General features: G+C 46.0%; 2 protein-coding genes across 3 annotated transcripts; one reads left to right on the top strand and one right to left on the bottom strand.

Moving 5' to 3' along the window:
- Positions 1-434: 434 nt before the first annotated feature.
- On the top strand, positions 435-6823 carry LOC139599754 (opsin-5-like). Its single transcript, XM_071447335.1, has 4 exons — positions 435-507; positions 3667-3960; positions 4558-4889; positions 6343-6823. The coding sequence occupies exons 1-4, from the start codon at positions 435-437 to the stop codon at positions 6688-6690; spliced, it is 1047 nt and encodes a 348-aa protein (XP_071303436.1). The 3' UTR covers positions 6691-6823.
- Positions 6824-9082: 2259 nt separating this feature from the next.
- MMUT (methylmalonyl-CoA mutase) lies at positions 9083-24042 on the bottom strand. Of its 2 annotated transcripts, none has more exons than XM_071447302.1 (13): positions 23943-24042; positions 21387-21766; positions 20108-20475; positions 19285-19442; positions 18899-19070; positions 17375-17623; positions 16970-17081; positions 15589-15704; positions 14942-15057; positions 13078-13209; positions 11377-11524; positions 11084-11251; positions 9083-9495 (listed from the first exon to the last, which is right to left on the bottom strand). In XM_071447302.1, exons 2-13 carry the CDS (start codon positions 21739-21741, stop codon positions 9367-9369), a joined length of 2223 nt encoding a protein of 740 aa, XP_071303403.1. In that variant the 5' UTR covers positions 21742-21766; positions 23943-24042; the 3' UTR covers positions 9083-9366. The 2 variants fall into 2 exon arrangements, with proteins under 2 accessions (XP_071303403.1, XP_071303410.1); XM_071447309.1 differs by lacking the exon at positions 23943-24042 and adding an exon at positions 23703-23834.
- Between the last annotated feature and the right edge of the window lie 87 nt (positions 24043-24129).

Raw genomic sequence — 24129 nt, forward strand, 5'->3', positions numbered from 1 at the left:
ACTCCCAACCTTCCTTCCCTTGCCTGCCCCCTCAGCCTGGCTTTATTTCCCAGGGCTGCTGGTGGTTGAAGAACAATTGGTTTTTGCTCATCTGAGGGGATTTGCATTGTGAATCTTCTCGACAAGCCAAGGAGCAAAAGGGTGGGAGAGGAGGGGTGGGAGGAGAGAAGCTCTGCCAGCCAGGCAGGCGGGATCGCGCTGGCAGCAGCTCTGCCTGGCTCTCACTCTGCCTCCCGGGGGAAAACCCTTCCTCTCACTCCAGGCTTCTGCCCTCCACTCCACAGGCAGCACAAGGAGGCAGCAGAAGGGTCCCTGCACTGCCAGCACCCAGCACCAGCCCTGACCTGCAGCAGGCAAACCATGAGGACGAGCACTTTGCTCCTGCAGCGCCTTCACCTTTGATTGAGAACCTTCAGGCATCTCCCCAAGGGACCATGGAGGAGCAGTACATTTCCAAACTCCACCCAGTAGTGGATTATGGAGCTGGGGTCTTTCTTCTCATCATAGGTGAGTTCACAGCCTGCTGGTTTGCTTGGAGCCAGGGAACAGGATACAGGGATTCCCTGTCTGTGCTGTGGTCAGGCAGCAGAACCTGGAGGGAAATGGCAGCAAGTATTCCCCACAGCTTCCCCTGCTTAGTGCCCTGGAGTTGGTTGGCAGCCAGGATTATTCTCCACTCTTGGATTTGGAATCTTGTTTTGGTGCTGAAGAATGGCCAGCACAAATTTGCCTCTGTGGCATCACCAGGATTTGAAATAAGTTTTCTGTCACTTTCTGTGGCATCTGAGCCCTGAGAACTGAGCCAGGGCAGCTCCATCCGTGGGACTGGTCAGGGGGAAGCAGCTGTGGGCTGGCCCTGGGTGGGAGAGGTGTCATTCTGCTCTGTCTGGGCAGGATGCACTGCTACAGAACAGCAAAGGGTTTCCAAACAGCAGTTCTGGGGTTTGCAGCAGCCTGTTTGCCCTGCTGCAGGCAGATTGAAAATTAAATAAAAGTGGGGATAGCTACCAGCCCATTGCTTAAGTGTGTTCTTCCTTGTCTGCTTCTTGCATGTTCACAGGCATTTGTTTTCTACCCTCGTGGATTTGGAGAGGAGTGGAACTTGTTTAGGCATACTTTCCACCTGATTTTTTCCTAAGAGTCCTTCCTTCAACTCTCTTACAAACTCAGTTTGACATAAGAAAGACAAACCTATATTTTCATGTGCTTTAATACTGAGGCTCTGGGCAGAAGAGCTGGACTTTAGCACTTCTTATTTCCTCTTGTTCTGCCCAGCAGAGCACAACTCAGGGTGAGAAAATCCCTGTTTACAAAAAATGAAGGGCTTTTTCAAGTCAGGATGCCAGCTCCCATCTCTCAGAAATGCAGATACATAGATGCACTTAAGGCACAATGGGAAGGGGCAGCAAAAAAGGGCTGGGGGCTGGAGCTCCCCATGTTTGTGTCCCACCATGCTGCAGTCTCACACCTCTCCTAAAGGACTCTGAGGCACTGAAACTCCAGGTATAGCTTCCAGCAGGGATCCAGAGCCCTGTGTGGCAGCCAGGTTCACTGCATCCTGCGGGGACTCTCAGAAATAAAGCAGTGAGCTGAACTGAATCAGGTGCTGTATTTATCCATAGCTTTGCCACTCACTGGGGCTGCAGGTTTGTGCCCTGAAATGATGTTTTTTATTAGGAACAAGGCCTGGGCATGGGTGGCAGCCTTCACCACCAGCTGTTTGGTCACTGTCCCACAGTTATGGTTCTGTCCTGTGCCAGCCAGGCTGTGGGATGGAGGGGAAGAGCTTCTGTCAAGGGGAAGGAGGGACTGGGAGTCACCTCTGATGACAAAGCTGCTTCCTGCATCTTGTGTAAGGGCTGGGCTCTTACCAAAGAAAGTGAATTGGGTTCATTTTTCCTCCTGAAGCCTGAGGATGTTCTGTTTTGGGACCTTCACTGTGAGAAACAGAATGAGGGGCTGGAGCATGTCCAGGGAAGGGAATGGAGCTGGGGAAGGGTCTGGAGCACCAGGAGGGGCTGAGAGAGCTGGGGAAGGGGCTCAGCCTGGAGAAAAGGAGCTCAGGGGGGTCCTTGTGGCTCTGCAAAACTCCTGACAGGAGGGGACAGCCAGGGGGGTCGGGCTCTGCTCCCAGATAAGAAGTAACAGGACAAGAAGAAATTGCCTCAAGTTGCACCAGGGCAAGTTTAGATTGGATTTTAGGAAACATTTCTTCATGGAAAGGACTGTGAAGCATTGGAACAGGTTGCCCAGGGCAGTGGTGGAATCACCATCCCTGGGAGGATTTAAAAGCTGAGTGGATGTGGCATTTGGGGACGTGCTTTAGAGGTGGCCTGGTCAGTGCTGGGGAGTGGTTGGACCCAATGATTTTAGAGGTGTTTTCCAGTCCAAAGGATTCAATGATTCCATGGTTCCATGTCCCAGCCTGTGGAGAGAGCTCTGCCCACTGAGCCCCAGGCTGCTCTGCCAGCCAAGGGCATCATCCCATGTGTGCAGACACAGAGACCTGAGAGCTCAGGGAGCCCTTCAAGGGCATCCAGAGGTGGCAAATGAAGATGTGGGGTCAGAAAGGGAATGAAGGAGTGACAGAGGGTCTCAGATTGGTGTCCCCATTTCAGTTTAGCCTTCCTCTTGACACCTCCGAGGATTTTGTACTTATGCCAATAGATTTATTCCACTTTATTGCATGGGCCTCTATTAACTCTTCTGTGGGCACTTTAAGTGGTACCTGTGGGCAAATGCAGCCTTCCTGCATTCACAACCACAAGGGAACAGGACAGAACCTTTTCCTGTCTCCCTCTTCCACATCTGACTTTAGAGGACTCCTTCTCAGGAAAACCTTTCATCAAAATATTGCTCCAGCACCATGTTCACTAGAAAGAAGAGAGAAAATGAGTTGTTTGGTGCGTGTACTTCTGGAACTGCTGTCACCAGCACTTTGAAGCCCTGTGGCACAGCTGAATAATGTATGTCTGACAGCTCCTTTTGCAAAGCAAGCTCTGGGTCTGTTGCAGCCTCTGGCTAAACAACTCCCATGGTCCCACTGCTCTCAGAGCCACCAGAACAGTCATGCTAATTCTCAGGGACCAGCAAGGGCTCTGAGCTGCCCAGGCAGCACATGGCCACCACCCAGGCAGCTCAGAGCCCAGTGTTGGGGCTCCAGTTGGAGGTGGCTGGAGCACCTTCACTCTGGAGACAGACTGGGAGAGCTGGGGGTTCTCTCTGGAAAAGGCTACAGGGAGACCTCATTTTGGCCTTCCAGCACTTAAAGGGAACTTATAAAAAAGACAGAAAGTGACTTTTCACATGGGCAGGCAGTGACAGGACATTCCAAACCATGCCATGGGCAGGGACACCTCCCACTATCCCAGATTGCTCCAAGCCCTGTCCTACCCCGCCTTGGACACTTCCAGAGATGGAGAAGTCACAGCTTCTCTGTGTACCCTGTGCCAGGGCCTCCCCATCCTCACAGGGAAGAACATCTAATATCTTATTTAAACCTGCTCTCTTTCAGTTTAAATCCATTCCTTATCACTACATAATCTTATAAGAAGTCCCTCCTCAGCTCTGTTGTAGCCCCTCTCAGGCACTTCACATACTTCCAGTGGATTTCCCGGGTGTGTTAACTGTGTGATATTCCTGTCTGTGTTGGTCCTTCCCTTTCAGCCATCCTGACCATCCTTGGGAATTCAGCCGTCCTTGCCACGGCTGTGAGACGCTCGTCCCTGCTGAAGCCACCAGAGCTGCTCACAGTGAACCTGGCGGTGGCAGACACTGGCATGGCCCTCAGCATGTACCCCCTGGCCATTGCATCTGCCTGGAACCATGCCTGGCTGGGGGGAGACACCTCCTGTGTCTACTATGCCCTGATGGGTTTCCTCTTTGGGGTCTGCAGCATGATGACCCTGTGTGCCATGGCCGTGATTCGATTCCTCGTCACCAACTCATCCAAATCCAACAGTGAGTAAATCACCGATATTGTCACCTGGTGCTGCTGTGTTTGGGCTGGGCTGCTCTGGGAGGTGCTTTGTGGAATGCGGCGTGGGTTATCAGGTCAGTAACAGCAGAATAAACCTCAGCTTTTAGTGCAGTGTCAAATCCTGGTGTTCCCAGCAGGACCTGATTAAATTCTGTATGAAACAGTGAGGTTTTTCACTTCTCAGTTTTTCCAAGTGAAGCTACCTGAAAATGGAGAGCACAAATGTTTTCCTTGACAAAACCGCCTTCCCTTCCTATTTGTATCCAAGCAGATACACTGGAACTTAAAGGAAGGAATATTCTTCTGGCTTTCCTGGGCTGGGACCACTGCACATTCAAGGTGAAATTGATCTGGTAAAGCTCCCTGCCTTTTTAAGCTCCAGATGAGCACTGAGGGCTGTGTTCAGGTCTCATCCAATCCTCTGACAATGCTTCTCTAGAAGCCCCAAGGTTAGGGACCTGCAGCAGCAGCCCAGGTGTGTCTGGCGCCACCATCCTTCTGTCTAAGGAGAAGTTATGGCAAACCCCCTTGTGGCTGGCATGGGATCCATTCATGCTTGCTCTTCCTCTTTCTTGCAGGTAGCAAAATCACCAAGAGCACTGTCTGCATCCTGATTGCTTTTATCTGGCTCTACTCCTTGCTCTGGGCCATCCTGCCCTTGGTGGGCTGGGGCTACTACGGCCCTGAGCCCTTTGGCATCTCCTGTACCATAGCCTGGAGCAAATTCCACAACTCCTCCAATGGTTTCTCCTTCATCCTGAGCATGTTCCTCCTGTGCACGGTGCTGCCTGCACTGACCATCGTTGCCTGTTACCTGGGGATTGCCTGGAAGGTTCATAAAGCATACCAAGAGATCCAGAATATTGACAGGATCCCCAACGCAGCCAAACTGGAGAAAAAGCTGACCCTGGTGAGTTATCCCTGTGATGGGAAGAGTGTGCAGTAATCAGGAGCTGGCAGAGAGCTGGCTCTGCTCATGCACAGCTCACAGAATCATGGGATTACAGACACCTATACAGAAATTCTGTGTGGAAACAGGATTTTAATAGATTAATATAAAGTATTAACATGTATTTTTTTTTCCAAATATGGACTTCAGTTGTGCATTTCTTGTGGAAAAGAAGAATTGATCCAAGCTTTCTAGAGGCCAGTCATAGAATCACTGAATTATTAAGGTTGGAAAAGGTCTCTAAGATCATCAGGTCCAACCATTAATTCAGCACTGACAAGTCCACCACTAAACCATGCCCCTAAGTACCATAGCAACACATTTTTTTTTAATATTGCTAATTACAGTCACTCCACCACTGCACTGGGCAGTCTGTCCCAATGACTGACAACCCCTCCCATGAAGAAATGCTTCCTAATATCCAATCTAAACACCCCCTGGTGCAACCTGAGGGCATTTCCTCTTGTCCTTTCAATTTTTACCTGGGAGCACAGCCTGATCCCCACCTGGCTCTAGCATCCAGGGAGTTGTAGGGAGTGATAAGGTCCTCCTGAGTCTCCTTTCCTCCAGGCTGAGCTCCCCCAGTGTAGGAGCATCGGGGGTAGGACAGTCGGGATGGATGGAGATGAGAGATCTCTGAAGCCAGGTGGTGGAACTGGGGTTTATTGCAAAGGGCCTGGGTGCAGGGCCCGGCTGGGAGCTGCCAGCCACAGCTCAGAGCAGGCCTGAGAGAAGAGAGGGGTAAAGAGGATGAGAGGGTAAGAGCAAAAAAGGGTAAGAGAGCCAAAGGGTAAGAGAGCGAGGTTCTCGTTACAATACGTCTTCTTCTGTGCTGAATATTCTAATTCTCACTAAGCAATCTAGTAAAATATACAAATCCTATAGCATTTACATACAGCCTATAAGAATCATTACATTACCATACTGTGTTACATTTTAAACCCTAAAAACTCCTCTTTGGACCCTTCTGCCAAGCTAATAGGGTCTGCTCTGACCCTTGGGCCTGTCTGCAAGCAGAGGGAATTTTTTCATCAAAAGGGGATTACCTTCAGCCAGCCACACCATTGTTTTCCAGTTGTTCAGTAACTAAGGTATCTCAAAGCTTGCTTTCATTTCAATCTCACTTATAGTTTCTATATTCTCAAAATCCTTTGCCAGGAATCATATTTATAAGGCTTTCCTGTTACATCTTCCCCAACATCCCAGCTGGTCCTCATCAGACCTGTGCTCCAGGCCCTTTCCCAGCTCAGTTCCCTTCTCTGGACACGCTCCAGCCCCTCCAGGTGTCTCTTGTCACGAGGGCCCAGCAAGCACAGCTGTCGGTGTTGCAGTTCAGGTGTGTCCCACACACACCTCGTGTGCCAGGGCATCCAGCCCTGTCTGTCCAGCTGCAAACAGCTCTGTTCCCTTGCAGATGGCTGTGCTCATCTCAGTGGGATTCCTGAGCTCCTGGACTCCCTATGCAGCCACCAGTTTCTGGTCCATCTTTAACTCCAGCGACTCCCTGCAGCCCGTGGTGACGCTGCTGCCCTGCCTGTTTGCCAAGTCCTCCACGGCCTACAACCCTTTCATCTACTACATCTTCAGCAAGACCTTCCGCTGCGAGGTGAGGAAGCTGCAGTGCTGCTGTGCCTGGAAGGTTCCCTACTTCAGCTCTGACAACTCCATGGAGAACCCCGTGTCCACCATGTGGAGCGGGAGGGACAACGTCCGTCTGTCTGCGGCGCCGAGGGTGCAGAACCTGGGAGCTGCAGCTCCCTGAAGAGCGGCCGTGGGGTCAGCCTGGCCTCACTCCCAGGGATGCAGCAAATGAGGTTGTCACTGCCTATCTCATGTCAATACAGAGGTTTAAGTATATATTTTTAATCTCAAATATTGTCTGTAAGCCTCACGGAAAAAAAAAAAAAAATTAAAAATCTATTTTTTCCCCAAGAAATTCCATTTTAGGGGAAATAGATTTATGTACCAAACATAAAATCATGTAAATTAAACTTATTTTCAGGTAAAAAGAGAATTATTATTTTTGTTGATTTTTTTTTCCTATACTTTTGATTTTATTTAATGCAGTCTATCTGCCAACTGTTGGCCTACCAGTAAAACAGCCATCAGAGAAAACCATAGGTTGCACACAGTGTTACCAAATAAACACAGCTGAGTGTGTAGTTTTCCAGCTATTCTGACTGAAAACCATATGGGGAGCAAGAAATGTTCACTTCCAGGAAAAGGTGAGAATGTGGCTGCTCCCAAAATGATACAGAGATCTGGGGTTCCTTGCTCTCCCAGAGGTGCAGCTCCAACTCCTCCAAGCACAAGTCCAAGGAGCTGAGCAGCCTTGGCTGGATGAGATTTGGTGGGAAAGTGGCAGTCAGTGAAGGATGCCCTGTGTGTCCCAAATGGCACAGGGGAAGGGAAGGGAAGGGAAGGGAAGGGAAGGGAAGGGAAGGGAAGGGAAGGGAAGGGAAGGGAAGGGAAGGGAAGGGAAGGGAAGGGAAGGGAAGGGAAGGGAAGGGAAGGGAAGGGAAGCTCTCAGCAGTTGGAACTGTGTTCTTCAGCTGTTGCTGGCTGAGGTACAACAGCTCTTCTGCCACAGAAGCTGTTGGAGCACTTAAGGATCGGAATTGTTAAGGTTGGAAAAGACCTCCTAAATCATGTGCAACCACCAACCCATCACCACCGTGTTCACCACTAAGCCATGTCCTCCAGTGCCACATCCATGTATTTTGGGAACTCTTTCAGGGATGGTGGGTCCATCACTTCCCTGGGCAGCCTGTTGCAGTGCTTCACCACCCTTTCTCTGCAGCTGTTCTCTGTAGAGGATGACACAAGGCATTCCCCAGGTGACCTCCCTAGCAGGGACACCCTGCAGATGCAGTCCTGGCTCTCATGGCTTCCATGGGAGCTCCTGAGATCCCAAATTCCCCCCTTGCTAGAGCACTGACATGACTGCAACTGAGAATATTTGCTGATTCAGTACAACCATAACACCTGGTCTGGTTGGTGGTTGTTTTAACTTTTGAGGAGGTAATTTATGATCACATTACAATTCCATGGTTATTTCCTACCCAGGCCTGGACTGTGCTGTCTTTTCAGGATGCAAGCACTGAGTTCAGGAGCGAGTCTGGGCACCTCATGTTTGCAATCACCAGTGCAACCACCTCAATACAAACCAAAATTTAATCTAAAAACTCCCAACAGATCAGACCTCTCACATATTAGGAGTTTTCTCACCACTCTTAGGAGGTTTATAATGCAGACACTCAACCTGAGCCAGCCACCTTTGCCTTCTTTCTTTCCATTGAGGACAAATGGAGCTCCCTACGGAGCTAACTATAAAGTCAGATAATACCACTAGAACTCTGATTTGTATTAAAATAAGTTCAATTTCAGTGCCTTACACTGAAAAACTTCTAGGCAGTGTTTGGATATTGAGGCATAGGAATAACTTACAGATTTTTTATAGAAAATTTCTGTTAATGGTCAATTTTCCATCTATAAAATTAAATGTGACTCACTTCAGAACAAAGATCAATTATTTGAGAGAGGTCATTATTCCACAAGTTAGAGCACAAGGATAACACTGCAAAGGCTTGGATTCCACCCCATTATTTTGCCAGTAATATTGTGCAACCTAAACTTTGTCTTGGGTTCTTCTCTCATCCACATAACAGATACAGTTTTGCTGCTCATGAATGTAAAACACAAGTTGTTTGATGAACAACTTCATAAAATCACAGAAACACAGAATCAGAGAGTGGTTTGGGTTGGAAGGGACCTGAAAGATCATCTTGTTCCAACTGCCTTCCACAATCCCAGGTTGCTGCAAGCCCCATCCAACCTGGCCTTGAACACTTCCAGGGATGGGGCAGCTATAATGTAACACTCTTAACAAAACTATAGGTAGATAAACCATCATTTTTGAATTTCATGGCTGAGTAAGATACAAATGGTGTAGATGGCAGTAGCCTGTATAGGAGCAGCTGTGCACTGTGCTCTGTTCCCATCACTGCCCTCCCCTGAGAAGCCACCATTTCTCAAACCAAAGTGCTGCTGGGTTCAATCCCATCTCTGCTGAATCAGTGATCCTGCCTGAAGACTTCTAGATCCACTATAACTGCCAAAAAAACTCAAAACATGTTTTCTGCATGCAAAAGAGATCAGGCAAAAGCTGTTATTTTATTTATCAGTATATCTGGAAAAAAAACCCCAAACACACTTATTTGAATTCCCTTCACTTCCTGAAATCATAGTTCTAGAGATAAATTTTCTTGTGGGTACCTATATAAATAATCCTCAAATAGAACAAGCAGAGAGTTTAGAACTTTCTTAGAAAGCACAAAACACGAGGCCAGGGGGCAGTGGGAGCAGAGGTTTGTGGTTGGCCATCCCTTGCTGACAATCAGGTGGTCAGTGTAAGGCTGCTGAGTTGTGACTTTCAGAGTCACATGGATTGCTGCCTCTTCTCCAGGCACTTCTCAATGTCATCCAACACCTGCACTGCTGCTTTTGGAATACGAGTGCCCGGACCAAACACATTGGAAACACCAGCTTCGTACAGGAAGTCATAATCCTGTTGGAAAAGAGATTTAAGATTATAGTTAATAGTGAACAGAAAATGGGTAATTAATTTATAACTGGTGCATGCTCTGTCCTCTATGCTGGGCCTGAGAAAGCAACAAGTCCCAGAGAGAGGCAGCACAGCTTCAAGGAAATGGGTGGAAGTTAGAAGGTAGAAAAAAAATACTAAAAAATATCAATAGGAAAGGGTTTGTATATTCATTTAGAATCAGACTAATGGCAATCCTTGGAAAGTATTCAAAAGTCAACTCTATATGAGTCTGAACAACACAACCTAAATTTGATCTAACTTTGAAAATATTACTTTAAACAAGGGCTTGGAGCAGATGACTGCCAGTGGTCTCTTGCAATCTAGAGTTAATCGAATTTTATGACTGTCCTGAAATTTCAAAAGGACTTGGGAAGCAGTTCTGTATTCTCTCTTTCTTCTACATAGGATATATTACACCTTTACCAACCATAGAATAGTAGCATCCCATTGAGAGATACTGGACAGACAGTATCTCACATTTTTCTCCTAGAAAAATACTGTGAGTTTTGTTTGTTCAGTTTATAATTCAGTCATTCCCAAATAGTTACTTGATTGCCTAGAAAAGGGAGAGGTGTGGAAAAAGGGAATAACAGGAGTTTTATGTGCAAAATCAGCTTGGATCACTATAGACAGAGAATGGCTGTAAGGTGATGGAGACAGGCAAATTGTGCATGAGCTAAGGAAAACTTAAAGATGAAAGCAAAGATCTGACTGCCAGGGAATTCAACAAACTGCTCAACAGTTTAGGAGAAAGCAGAAGGAATGAAAGGCAACACCTGCCTGATGATGGGGAAGGTGAGGAGAGGCTGAAAAGTGAGTGAGATGTGCAGTCTAGGGGTGATGGGACCTGCCAGGGGCTTTAGTCACTGGCTGTGGCTATTCCCAACCATTGCTGGAAGTGAAAAAGTCTCTTAAGACAGAATCCAGACTGGTGGCCAGCAAGGACTGCTGATGTGAAACAACAGAGCTTAAAGAACATCTCCCTGAAGCTCATCTTTTCACAACACAGCTCCATATTCCATCCCACAAACACTCTAAGTTACACCAGGGCATGGTGTACAGAAAATCAGATCAGGGGATCCCACCTTACAGAGCTGTGCTGGTCCTGCTGACTGTCCAGAGGAGCCTTCAGTGCTCTGACATTAGAGAACACAGGAAACAGCACACCAGCTCAGACAGAGATAAATCAATCTCTTAGCTTGATGGAAATGTGTGGAGACCCTGGGGGGGCATTCCCTGGTCTAGGGAGCCACAAGAAGCTTCCCTCAAAAAGCTGTTAGACCCCATTGGCTCCTTCCCCTGTTCCTATGTCTGTTCCCATGTCCCTGAGCCACTCCCCCCCATTCCCTGATTGGCCCTCAGCTTTGCACTGCCCCGAGACCAGGGCCAGCCCCTAGGGCCCGGTAGAGAGAAAGTGCGGGTGCAGAGAGGGTGCTGGGACCGGATCGTCTCGCCTCGGCTGAATAAAACATCTGTGGACATTGTGCAAAGGTCCTTTTTGCTTCCTCACCCTGGGCTATGCCAGCAGCAATTCGGATGCTGCCCATACCTGGGGGGGGATGACTCCTCCACACATGACCAGGATGTCGGGCCGGCCCAGGGCATTGAGCTCCTTGATGAGTTCAGGCACCAGGGTTTTGTGCCCCGCGGCGAGCGTGCTCACCCCGACGCAGTGCACGTCTGCATCCACGGCCTGCTGCGCCACCTCCCGCGGGGTCTGTGTGCGACAGCGGTGGGGCAGGGCATGGGACACAGCCACGGGGGCTGAGCACGCCCCCGGGGAGAAGGGATGCAAAGGCAATGAATGAATGAATGAATGCTCTGGGTGCTGCTCAGCCCTACCTGGAAGAGGGGCCCTATGTCCACGTCGAAGCCGATGTCAGCGAACCCGGTAGCGATGACTTTGGCCCCTCTGTCGTGGCCATCCTGGCCCATCTTGGCAACGAGGATACGAGGCCTGCGGCCCTCACGGTCCATGAACTTGTCCACTCTGGTGGGAAACACACAATCTGTCAGGGCAAATCACTGAGAATCCTTGGAAGTATTTCCACACATAAAAAAAACCCATTTGCTGCAAGCGTAGCATAATTTAATAAAATAAAAAGATCTTTTAAGTCATGGTTTGGCTGTGCAGTCTGCACACTATGGTAATATTCATGTTCTGTTATTATTAACTCACTTCTTGTACTTAGCAGCCTCAAAAATAAAATATTCTTTATTTAAAAAAATCTTCCCCTATTCTTTTGCTTTCTAACAGGTAAAATACTCAATTCTCTGAGGGTTTAACAAGATGAATTACAACTCACCAAAACACATTTTTTAGTTTTTAAGAATAATTATGACCTATTATTTCAAAAGTACTTGCACAGAGATGGGTCCTGTATATCACATTGTGCATTATAATTCTACTGGGTAAAAATCTGTCCATGGAAGGATTATTTTATTTCCTATTCTGTGCATTCATTCCAATGCCTCTCTTTTTTGGATACTGGCAGTTCATATTTCTGTTGTATTGATGCTGCTCTGTAATCAGAGCCTCACCTGTCATTGTACTGCTCATTATTCAAGTACCATCAGCATCTGTCTGTGGTTACAGGCTGATCTTGAAAGTCTTTTCCAACCTAAATGATTCCATGATTCTATGTAAGAAAGGGAGCTACATCTTGATTTTCAAGGGGTTAGTTCAGTTCTCTTTCACATAAAAGCATAATTAAAAATAGTTAAATTTAAATAGTTAAAATAAAAGAACAATGGTGACATTTCCTAGCACAACTAATTTCAAGTCAGTCTAATCATCACCACTGCAAAGCCATCAGTAATTCCCTTTCAGGAGAGCCAGAGCTCTAAAATGGGTAAACCCCAACACAGCAGGGACTGATTTGTGCTGCATCATCTCCCACAGCAGCAATTCAGGCTCTGTACCCCTGAGGGCAGCAGTAAAGGCAGAAGCTGAGAAAAGACCCAAAAGGCAACTGTTTTCACACATACCAACATCTAGGGATGCCTTCTCCATCGGGGTATGAGTAATACCCAAAGACTGGAGGCTGTATGTGGATATCCAGACAGATTTTAGCAACAATTTTAGCAACAGTAAGAGTGAAATTGCAGGAACAATTTATGGGTAGATCAAAACAAGGTTTTGTAGTATGAACTGCTGGAATTATTTTAAAGATGACTATTACACAGCCTTTAAAAGAAGCAACACAATGTACAGGGATTTCAGGCAATGTTTCTCAGCTCCTTAATCCTGTGGCTGCATAGACTATTTGAACAAAACTCTCAAATCATAACTTCACCTCAGTGAATGTTGTTTGCAAGCAAATACAATTTCAAAATTAATTAAATTTTGACTTTGTCTTATTGTACTTAGTCCTTGTCATTCTACTTTCCTGCTTATGAGAGTGCTTTTGCAGGTCCAGGGATTCCCCAGGGATGTCACCCAGGTCTGGGAAATGTTTTTTTATGGCACAGTCAGTAGCACATGAAGCTCCTGGGTTAAATGTGAGGCTATTACGTGTTTGGCTACCTGGGAAGAGTTCTCACCTCTTGATGGCATGAAGGATTTCATCACTCTCCCCAAACTCCTGGCGATAAGCCCCGCTCACCATGCGGTCGCTGGCTTTGTGCTCCCCGAACACCTTCTTCATGGCATCTGTTATCTCCCCCACAGTGCACCTGAGACAGACAAAAACCATTCCTCTTATCAGCAGGTGGAAATGAAAACAGGACACAGACACTGCTGCACTGGCCCAGCCATTTGCCTTGCTGCTGGACAAATTTACTTACATTGGTTTCCCTTTCAGTGCTGCCACTCTGAAAATCCAGCTCACCCTACTGCCACCCACTGACAGAACATGCACAGGCATTTTTAAGAAAATACTTTATTGCTCATGTGAGAATTGATTTACAATTGGCAAGGCAATGGGGAATGGCAAGATGATTCAGAAAATTAAATCAGATTTTCTGGATGGAGATTTTTTTGGGGGGGCGGGGCTCAGCCTGAAAGATCCTGCTTTGGGATTCATGCCAAAATACAAAATATAAATCAAGAGGGGACAAAAAAGGGAAGAACACACAGAAGAGATGAAACTTAACATTTTAACATCTATTTACCTTTCCCTTGATGCTTTTATTTTAGTGTTTATTCTTCTCTACTCCTGACACAGCTCCTTTACTGACTAGATGCAGAAGAATCTGGGAAATTTATTTATGTGTAAGTTACAAGTTTTGTTTGCTGCTTGTGAAGGGGGAATGTATTAAGTTTGAAACCTTTTCCCATGTTGCCCCCAACAGGAAGGCTCCCTGTACATGTTCCCAGAGCTCACAATCCTCCTTCAAACTCTGTATCAGATGCCACAACAGTTTCTTTCTGGGGTCACATCCCATATATAATTTTGGGGCAGAATTAGGTTCTCTTTGGAACTTACAAAGTGAATCTCCAGTCTATTAATGTTTTTACAATTAACAAAAATGAGGTCACCAAGGAGAGAAACTAGGAGTTAACTGGTTAATTTTGCTACAGAAGATATGAATCCCTTGTAAATCCCACACTGCCCTCCTGTGACCTCCCCAGTTCAAAGACAGATGTAGACATACTGTTGGAGATTCCTGACAGGCTGTGGTTAAATAAATTTAAAATAAAGTTATTAGGTATTCCAGGAATGGGAATGAAGGAATTGGAGACATGACAGTAAAACAGAGCAGCACCCCAATAAGGAGGGAATTTGGTTTGCTCATATTTGGGCCATTTAGTTAATTAAGGAACAGATGCATAGGATCTATTCTAGAGACTGATGCTGACCTTGAAGCAGGAAAGAAAACAGCCTCAAAAGCACTTTGGCTGAAAAAAGGAACTGTTCCACTGGACACTAAGGATGACTCACTGCTCAAATACATTTCTTACAACTTTGCCTGACTAAGCAAACTGATTTCTCCTTCAGCCAAAAAATGTTTTCACACCAATCTGTGGTGCAAGGAGAGAGGAAGCAACAGAGCATGATAAGACTGTGAATATCCATTTTCACATCTCAGACACTTCTTAAACTCCTTCACCCATGAAACAGCTGAGTGACAGAGAAACTCAATTATGTCCTGGAACTGGTAAGAATATGACTTGTAAACAGCAGAATGTGTACAAACAGCCTCATTTCATATCAGATTCTTTATATCAGTAGTGTTCCTTGTGAGAAATCAAAGCATTGATTATTATATTACAACTCCTTAAGGAGTTGTAATATAATAACAGCGTGTCTTATAATTTGAAACTGCAGCCATTATTTACTTCCACCTCTAAAGAAAAACCCCAAAACTCCAATCTTGCTGACCCTATGCCCAAGAAAAGTCAAAAGGTGAAAATGAACCATCAAATTTTAAATAAGAACGGGCTGTCCAACCCCACCCCCAGTACCTGGCACGTGCTGCTTCCACTGCCAGAGCAAGTAAGTTGCCTTCCCCAGTGGCAGCACATTGTGTGAGAGCAGCCAGGGACTGCTGGGCTGCTGCTTGGTCTCTGCTGGCTTTCACCTAAGGTGCAGGAGAGAGACATTCAGTTCAAAGAAACCACAAAGTGAAATGGGAAGTCAAGTGTGGAAGACTAATTTCAAATATTTTATTCTGGATGTGGAATTGTCAATATCCACTTCCTATTTCAATGATATTAGAAGTCAAAAGGCAGCTCAGACCTCAAAATGTGTACAAGTCCATAACATAACCCTAAACCAATTTTATCTATGTTTTCACTGATTATGAAAGGGATGTTGATTTCTGGTTCTGTAACCCTCAGCAGCACTTGACAAGAAGCCCCTAACAGTGAGTGATTAAGCAATGCCACAGGCTTTTAGAGCAAAACATTGCATAGATGGCTTCTATCACATTTTCAGAACACGTAAAGCTTTCAATTTTTAAAGGTTGGACATACAGATATATATCCCAGTTTCTCCACTAAAGACCAGAGTGGACTCTCAGAAACTGGAAGGTAAACTTCTGGCAAGCTGCCTTTACTCAGTCTCTGTCTGGAATTACAGTAAGATTCATTTCCAAGAAGGTTGTTCTCACCTTGTTGATTTTCTCAATCTGCTTGGCACGGACTACAGAGTTATCAATGGCCAGAACTTCCACTGCCTCCTCTTTCTCTAGCTGGTGCTTGTTCACTCCAACAATAACTTCAGACCCTATTTCCAGTGGAAACACCAGAAACTCAGAACACATTTGCAAACTACTGTGAAAAGACACAATGTTAGCAGGACAAGAAGATTTTGAGCATTATTATGCATTGCTTTGCTTATATAACCACATACATTTCAAATATGTAAAATCTGCTCTTATAGAATGGATTTAAGTCTGTATTTTCCAGATTTTATGATAAAAGACTACATGCATGAACATTCAACTCAGTGAATACTGCAGCAGAAAAAAAATGAAATAGAACAATATTTATCTTGCAAACTGATTTAGTAATGAGTCCCTAAAATAGATTAGCTATTTTTCTCTTTTTAAGCTGACATAAGTGTGTCTGACAGAACTAAGCAGAAGTGCTGGTCTCCTGCTCTGCATTTACTTTTCTGATTTAACAGATAAGAAAGTGAAGTTCCTACCTAAAACTACTCCATGTGCATAAAAGTTAATTTATCATGTTGGAAAATTATATTTTAGGTTTGAATCATTATGGACTTATCAGATATTTTTATTTGTAGTGCCTGATAACATTAATACACTCTTTGAAGCAACATGAAGTAATTTACCTTATGAGAGAAAACATAGAACTTTACTGATTATTCTTTATTGGTCTTAATTAAGATCTGCTTCAAATTTATCCTCCATACAAAGAAGTCCATGTAAGTCCTTTCGTGTTTGAGTTATCCCTAGTTTCTGTTCCTGGATTACTACTGGAATGCAGATTACAAAAAAGTGGAATAGAGTTTTAAGCAGACATGTATAAATATCTCCACAAATACTGACTCTATAAGTATATACACATATGTACAGCAAACAAGGAGCTGTATCATCCTCTGCTATGATTTGACCATTCAGGAAAAATGGGCAGCTCTCCAGAAAACCCAGGAATTTGGCCAGCTACGGTGAGTATCGCCATCTGGTGGCATTTCTGCTTTTAAACTCAGGAATCACAGCTTAAAGCTCCTATAAGAAATCAAGCCACTCACTACTGAAGGCTCCAAACACACTTTTAAAATGGTGTTTCTACTGCTTTGCCTAATCTAATCTTGAACATGTCAAGCAAGACTGGTACTGTATTTTGTACACCCTGTCTCTTTCCAGAGCTTTCACTGACATAAAACCATCACCATTCATTCTAGCACTCATAATCTGCTACTCCTAAACTGAGAAATAAAAAACCACAATGAACATGTGAGTAAAAAACCTTTATACTGAAGTATTCTATTGGCAGTTTGCCCTTCTTTCATCCCCCTGCTCTTACCAGAGTCAATCCTGGCTTGTCTCCGGGCTGCACACTCTTCAATACGAAGTTTGGGGATCCCCTCAGCAACAGCTTTGGCCATTCCACCCATTTCTTCTATCTCCTCAATAAGCTGAGACATGAAGAGGATTGAGATACTGAGTAGGAGCAAGGTTTAAAAATTGAGCTTTGTACTTGTGCTACCACTCACATTTTCATTATACTTTTTTTATACAGTTTTGTGCTCTAAACTGTATTTTGCAAAGTTTATTTACAAAGACATCACTGAAGTGTAAAATAATTCCTTGATTAGAAGTTACCAATTTATCAAACAAAGAAGAGAACATTAGAAGTCTTTCCCTTAGAAAGACATTTCTCAAAACTCCTATCCCTACAGTTTTCCCAGAGAAGGTTTTGCAAACTGACCTTTAAAGCAGCTTCATAGACTTCGTTGGTGAGGCACTCCATGAGGTAAGATCCCCCCCAGGGATCTGCCACTTTGGGAATCCCTGATTCCTCCTGGATTATGATCTGTGTGTTGCGGGCAATGCGAGCACTCTTCACTGTGGGCAGCCCCAGGGCTTCATCGTAGGAGTTGGTGTGCAGAGACTGCGTCCCCCCGAACACCGCGGCCATGGCTTCGATGGTGGTGCGGATGACATTGTTGAAGGGATCCTGCAAGGAAAAGGGGACCTCTGAAGCTCAGCGGTTCTGCCGTGGGGCTGAGGCAGGTTAGTCATTATTGCAAAGAAACAAATACAAAATTCCCCACTGAAATGCTATAATCAGAACAAAAGCTGAAAAAAACCCAAATCAAACTGATTTATCACTTGTCGATATCCTAACAAAGAGATTAATCCATAAAGAAAGCCAAAATGATCACTGTGCCAGTAAACTGCTCACAGTAACAAATCAAAATCCAGAATTCTTGAAGCAGTGAACAGTGCATGTGTCAGACAAATTACTAGTCAAGATGTGTTTTGGAATTAAATGTGCTTAAATATTTTCATTCATGACAGCATCACATGTGATTTGGATAGGTGAGAATGTAAAACATAATTTATGGGTAGATACCTATCTAAAGGCATGTTAAATATATATGCCCTCTGAAACCTACAAGGACAAAATACTGCACACTGAAAAGCTATACTAAGATAAACCACTTTGTTTAGGCAAAGAGTTATGATCTAGCCAGAAATATATTTACAGTGGACACTGCAAGACAATTGAATATAGTTTTGGTAAGAATAACATTTTTGCACCCCCACAATACTTTTAATTGGAGGACCCACAAAAGTCACTGTTCAGAAAATTCCATTGTTTTAGTTTTACTGTGTTGTTGTAATGTAAGTAAACATTACATTTACTTAAAAAAAAACAAACAACCCAACAAAAAAACCAAGGCAAGGAAGTCAATACTTAAAATCACAACCTAAAAATAACTCCTATTACATGACTTTGATTGAGCAGCAGGCCTTGGGATCAGAGCTAGGACCCAGCTCTGACCTCACCTGGGAAACTGTGTGCACTCCAATGATTGATCTCCTTGCTGCAAGGTAAATCAGCAGGAGGAGCAGAGAGTGCACCCAGTTTCAAAGGATCAGATGAGCTGTAACCATTACTTCTCTCTTCAGCACTGAGTGTCAGTGGTGTGAAAGACTCCCTTGGCTGCTGAAATGAATTCTCAAGCCAGTGATGCTGAGAAAAAAAAGTTCCTCTACTTGCTGACTGAACTGCATTTTGGAAGGATAACTCACCAGACAAATCATAAGAGAGCTTCATCCTCTGAGTCCTGAACTGACATAAAGGTGTATCCCGTGCCAGTGTGTGCATTTGTCAGAGTGAGAGGACAGTGCTGCACCTTTGTGAGTAACACCAGCAGCCCCCTTTAACACACACACCATAAGAACACCTTTAAGTAAGGAGGTTGATGAGAGTCCAATTTCTAACCTGCTCAGTGAGTGACCAGCCCGAAGTCTGACAATGAGCTCTCAGCAGAAGAGATTTGGAATTCTTGGGCTTAAACATTTTCTCAATCAAGTGAGCCCACAGCCGCCTCCCAGCTCTCATCTTTGCTATTTCCATATAGAAGTTCATGCCAATTCCCCAGAAGAAAGAGAGCCTGTAATAGGAGAACATGAATAGAATATAACATTGAATCATTCAGGTAACTCTGGATCGGTAATGGAGAAGCCTGACAGCAAGGTCTCTGATTAATGTCAGATGATGGGAATGTTCCTCCTTGCTTATATGTGTAAAGATACTCAATTTGATATTAAACTCTATAGAGGTTTTACCAAAAGTGAGTTTTATACTATCAAATTTCTTGAGCTCACCTAGGTGCAAATTCATCAATAGTGAGGCCAGCTTTAAGGCCAGTTCTGCAGTACTCCAAGCCATCTGCTATGGTATAAGCTAATTCCAGGATGGCATCAGCTCCTGCCTCTTGCATGTGGTACCCACTGATGGAAATGGAATTAAATTTTGGCATATACTGAAAAAAAAAAAAGAGATACAACAGGATATAACAGCAGAAGAGAGGATCAAATACTTGTTCTATCACATTAACACAGAATCACAGAATGGTTTGAGCTAGAAGGGAGTTAAAGGTCATCTGGTTCCAACACCCCCTGCCATGGGCAGGGACATTTTCCACTATCCCAGATTGCTCCAAGCCCCTCCAACCTGGCCTTGGACACTTCAGGGATGGGGCAGCCACAGCTTCTCCGGGCAACCTGTGCCAAGGTCTCCCCACCCTCAACAGGGAAGAAAGTTGTCACTATTGGTGTAAAAGTTTACTCTCAATCTATTTTATAAACTTCCCTTAGGTACATGATACAATGAGGTTTTCCTGGAGCCTTCCCCAGGCTGAACACCCCCAGCTTTCTCAGCCTGTCTCCAGCCCATTCTCTGACTTCCTTGTTGACTGCAAATACAACCCATCTCTACGAAGATGTGTTTGAGTCGTGGTGCTTGAAATTTGAAGTTTGACTCAAACTTCAAATTTATATTTTAAATTATGTTGGATCTCAACTTTTACTGGGCCTTTCCACAACCATATTACTCTTCTCTATGACATGTCTTCCAATCTTTTCTTTGTTCTCCAAAGTGACTCATAAACACTTAATAATAGAAGTTATACATTTAAACAATGAATACCTTTGAGGTGTACTGGAAGATGTCAGCAATGATCCTCATGGATGGCTCTGGAGGGAAAATGTAGGTATTTCTGACCATGAACTCCTTCAGGATGTCATTCTGGATTGTCCCTGTCAGCTTGGCCTGAGGCACTCCCTGCTCTTCCCCAGTCACAATGAATGTAGCCAGCACAGGAATGACTGCCCCATTCATTGTCATGGAAACTGACATTTTCTCCAAAGGAATTCCATCGAAAAGGATTTTGGTGTCTTCCACTGTGTCGATGGCAACTCCAGCCATTCCAACGTCTCCTCGAACTCGGGGATTGTCTGAATCATAACCACGGTGGGTGGCTAAATCAAAAGCAACTGATAACCCCTGCTGGCCAGCTACATGAAAAAGAAAAGAAAAAACCCAAAAAACAACAAAGAAGGATAGTTAGAGGTGTTGAACAGACTTGTATTAGTATGGGATTTAAATTTATTAACTCTATTTTACCTGATTCAGGCTTGACTGGCAAACTAAATTTTGATGTTAAACATTGTTCCCTCCCCAAATCCGTTCAAGGTTTAGTAGTTTAAATGAAGAAGTTTTTAACTGGGAGAAAAAAGTCAAAAGGGTAATCCTTACTGTACTTTAAAAACTGCTGAATAACAGCTCACCCACAAGTCATAAATGCACCTAGATAGGCAGTATAAGAGCTTATACACATAACTCAGCTTGGCTTAGCTGGGAGCAGAAGTGTCATAAACTCTGTCACGTTACCTTCTCTTTATCACAAACTAAACACCACAGACTGTTCCCTGGCTCTACTGACACATGTTGTTATTTGCAAAGCTGCAGTAATAGAAAATTATTCATATAAAGCAGGGAACAGGACAGCCAGAGCTCTTGTTGCTGCAACCTGAAAGCAGAACCCAAAACTCTGCTGTCCCCAGGTATTCCCCTCTCTGACCAGTGACTGGGCTGTGCTACCAGCTAACCCAGATTACCACTTCTGCTTCAGCTCCATGATCTCAGCTGCTTGAACTCTGGGATGGATGCAAATTATGTCTATGTGTTACGGTGCAATAACCAAAACCAGCATTTAACACGTGTATTCTCCACAGCAAAATGAAACAAAGGCACCTCCACAAACAATTCAATTTCCCAGTAATAAAGAAAGACAGTGCCACTGGGAAGACCTTATCAGAAATCCAAACTCACAGTGCAGAATAATCACATTTGCCATGTAACTGACTGAATTCATGTCCCCCATTGCTTCACAAGGCAGTGTTGTTTCCCAGATCAGCTGCCCCACCTTTGATGTTGTCCTTGTAGAACTTGTTGCTCTCCTCCACTGTACTGAACCCAGCGTACTGGCGGATGGTCCAGGGCCTGTATGTGTACATGGTGGGGTAGGGCCCTCGAGTGAAGGGCTTCATCCCCGGCAGCTCCTCAGGGAAGTCCTCCGTGTCCCTTTTGGAGTATAAAGGCTTGATGTCGATCCCCTCTGGGGTGTGCCAAATTAAATCCTTTGGGTTCTTGCCTTTCAGCTGCTTCTGAGCCAGGGCAGCCCACTCGGGGTGCAGGGGCTGCCTGTGCAGGGCACGCCGGGCCAGGAGCGAGCAGCGGTGCGGCCGCAGCCGCAGGACGGCATCCCCGGCCCTCAGCATGGCTCTGCTCACGGGGTGGGACAAGCTGGACAAAACAAAAATGTGCACTTTGCATTATCATATGCATCTAACAGCAGATGTGAGGATGGAGAGGTCATGCAGTTTGCTAAATCCCAAACAATCCCTCAGGAGAAAAGTGAAATGTGTCATTCACGCACTGATGTGACAGACAGCCCTTCCTCTTGCCTTTCAACCAGGAAGAGAAAAATCCTACATTCAAGAAAAATCCTACATTTTTCTCTAACCAAGGAAAACATTTCCTCAATGTATCTACATTCACATCTGAGATGTGTAACTTATTTCAGTTGCTCAGCATCACCGTCATTAATCAGTCACTGAAAAGCCAGAGTGAGGCATGAAGATGGCATGGCCAGCTGCCCTCTCACCTTCACATCTCTCTCATCTAGGAATTCCTTCATGTCAAAGAGTGATGCTTTTCCAGAGATGGGGCAGCTCAGCTTCTCTGAGCAACCTGTGCCAGTGCCTCACTACCCTCACAGAATTTCTTCCCAGTATCCAACATCAAAGAGGAACTCTGCAGGAAGTGAGCTGTCAGAAAATTGCTGATATAATCATACACTTTGGAAAAGATAACTTGGGCTGGATGGAAACTAGAGATAGGTAGAAAAAGAAAGGAGAAAAAAAATGCGGTATGTGAGAACACAGGGACAATACAAGCTGCAGAGCTTGTCCCACTGTGCATGAGACTGATGGGGGGCAACAATGTGAACAATTCCCTGTGAGGGTGGTGAGGCCCTGGCACAGGTTGCCCAGAGAAGCTGTGGCTGCCCAATCCCTGGAAGTGTCCAAGGCCAGGCTGGATGGAGCTTGGAGTAACCTGGGATAGTGGAAGATGTCCCTGCCCATGGCAGGGGTTGTTATGAGATGATTTTTCAGGTCCGTTCCAACTCAAACCAGTCTGTGAGTGCAGTAACTTCTAAAAGCTGTAAACACCTTTGCTTCTGCTCTCCATACCCTATCCTTGCACTTACAAAAACAAAACGTTTACAGCTTAGCTCCAAGGGTCAGTCACTTCCTCACTCTCTCATCTCTTTCACAACTCCCAAGAAATACAAACTTCCCTGACACCTTTATGAGAAATCCTTTACAAGATACAGGAAAGCACCTGTACCACTGCAGCAACACCCTCCAAACATTTGCTTCAATATATATGCTAAGTGTGGTATGCCTATAACTGAGGGGCACAGAGGAGCTCCTGAGGAGCACTCATGCCCAGTGGGGATGTGATGCTGCAGCCAGGACAGAAGGCAATCTGGGCTCACACCCCTGCATGGGTCACAGGATGGGTCAGGTTGGAAGGAACCACAGTGGCTCATCTGGTCCCTCCTCCCTGCTCAAGCAGGGTCATCCCAGAGCACAGGGCACAGGATTGTGTCCAGACAGTTCTGGAATATCCCCAGTGAGGGAGACTCCACAGCCTCTCTGGTCTCTGTTCAATGCTTGGTCACTGCACAGGAAAGAAGTTCTGCCTCCTGTCCAGGTGGAACTTGCTGGGATCAGTCCCTGCCCGTTCCTCTGGTGCCATTGCTGGGCCCTGGAGCAGAGCCTGGGCCCTGCTCTGAGCCTCCCTGCACACAGGGACACCCAGGGCTGAGGGCCCCTCTCAGCTGTGCCTCCTCTCCAGGCTGAACAGCCCCAGCTCCCTCAGCCTTTCCTCCTCAGGGAGATGCTCCAGTCCCTCCATCATCTTTGCCACCCAGCACTGGAGCCACTCCAGGAGCTCCATGTCTCTCTTGTCCTGAACTGGACACAGCACCCCAGATGTGCCTCAGCTGTGCTGAGCAGAAGGGCAGAATCCCCTTCCTGCTGGCAGTGCTCTTCCTAACGCACGCCGGGATTATTCCTTTCCCTGAGCCGGACGCTGCATTTACCCGCGTTCAGTTTCGGACAATTCCTCTCTGCCCATCTCCCATCCCCGCCCTGTCAGCCCCTCTCCACACCTCTCTCTCCTCAGCACCCACAGCCGGACACGAACGCTCCGCTCTCCGTGCCGGGACAGCGCCCGCCGCTCCCGCCCGCCCCCAACACGCCCCTCGGGCGGCCAATGGGGACGGAGGGCGGGGCCGGGAGCTGGGACAGGGAAAAAGGACAAGGACAGTGGCAGGGCTGGGGGCTGCGGACATGGACGGGGCCATGGAAAGGGATCGGGATCAGGATCAGCGATGGGATCCCCCCGTTACCTGCCACCGGCCCCTCCGTCAGCGCGCGGCCCCCGCGCACGCGCGGTGGGCGGGAGCGGCCTTGCGCGTGCGCCGCGGGAAGCGCGGGTTTGTTTGGTAACGTCCCGGCCGGCTGAGGCGGGGCCGGCGGCAGCGCTAAGGAGGGAGAAGCAGCGCCAGGAAGGTGAGGCTCGGGGCGACATGAGCC

This window comes from Agelaius tricolor, unplaced genomic scaffold, assembly GCF_023055355.1.
Source record: "Agelaius tricolor isolate 1412-34295 unplaced genomic scaffold, bAgeTri1.0.p SCAF_1, whole genome shotgun sequence".
In the NCBI taxonomy this organism is placed as follows: Eukaryota; Metazoa; Chordata; class Aves; order Passeriformes; family Icteridae; genus Agelaius; species Agelaius tricolor.

What these genes read in the sequence shown, in the direction of transcription:
- LOC139599754 (XM_071447335.1), top strand. Translation starts at nt 435, where the DNA reads ATGGAGGAGCAGTACATTTCCAAACTCCACCCAGTAGTGGATTATGGA. An exon ending in CAACTCATCCAAATCCAACA is followed by an intron (nt 3,961 to 4,557) that starts GTGAGTAAATCA and finishes TCTTTCTTGCAG; the next exon opens with GTAGCAAAATCACCAAGAGC. An exon ending in TGGAGAAAAAGCTGACCCTG is followed by an intron (nt 4,890 to 6,342) that starts GTGAGTTATCCC and finishes GTTCCCTTGCAG; the next exon opens with ATGGCTGTGCTCATCTCAGT.
- MMUT (XM_071447302.1), bottom strand. Translation starts at nt 21,741, where the DNA reads ATGCTGAGGGCCGGGGATGCCGTCCTGCGGCTGCGGCCGCACCGCTGC. An exon ending in ATTGATGAATTTGCACCTAG is followed by an intron (nt 19,071 to 19,284) that starts GTGAGCTCAAGA and finishes CTCCTATTACAG; the next exon opens with GCTCTCTTTCTTCTGGGGAA. An exon ending in AGATTGAGAAAATCAACAAG is followed by an intron (nt 15,058 to 15,588) that starts GTGAGAACAACC and finishes CCTGCACCTTAG; the next exon opens with GTGAAAGCCAGCAGAGACCA.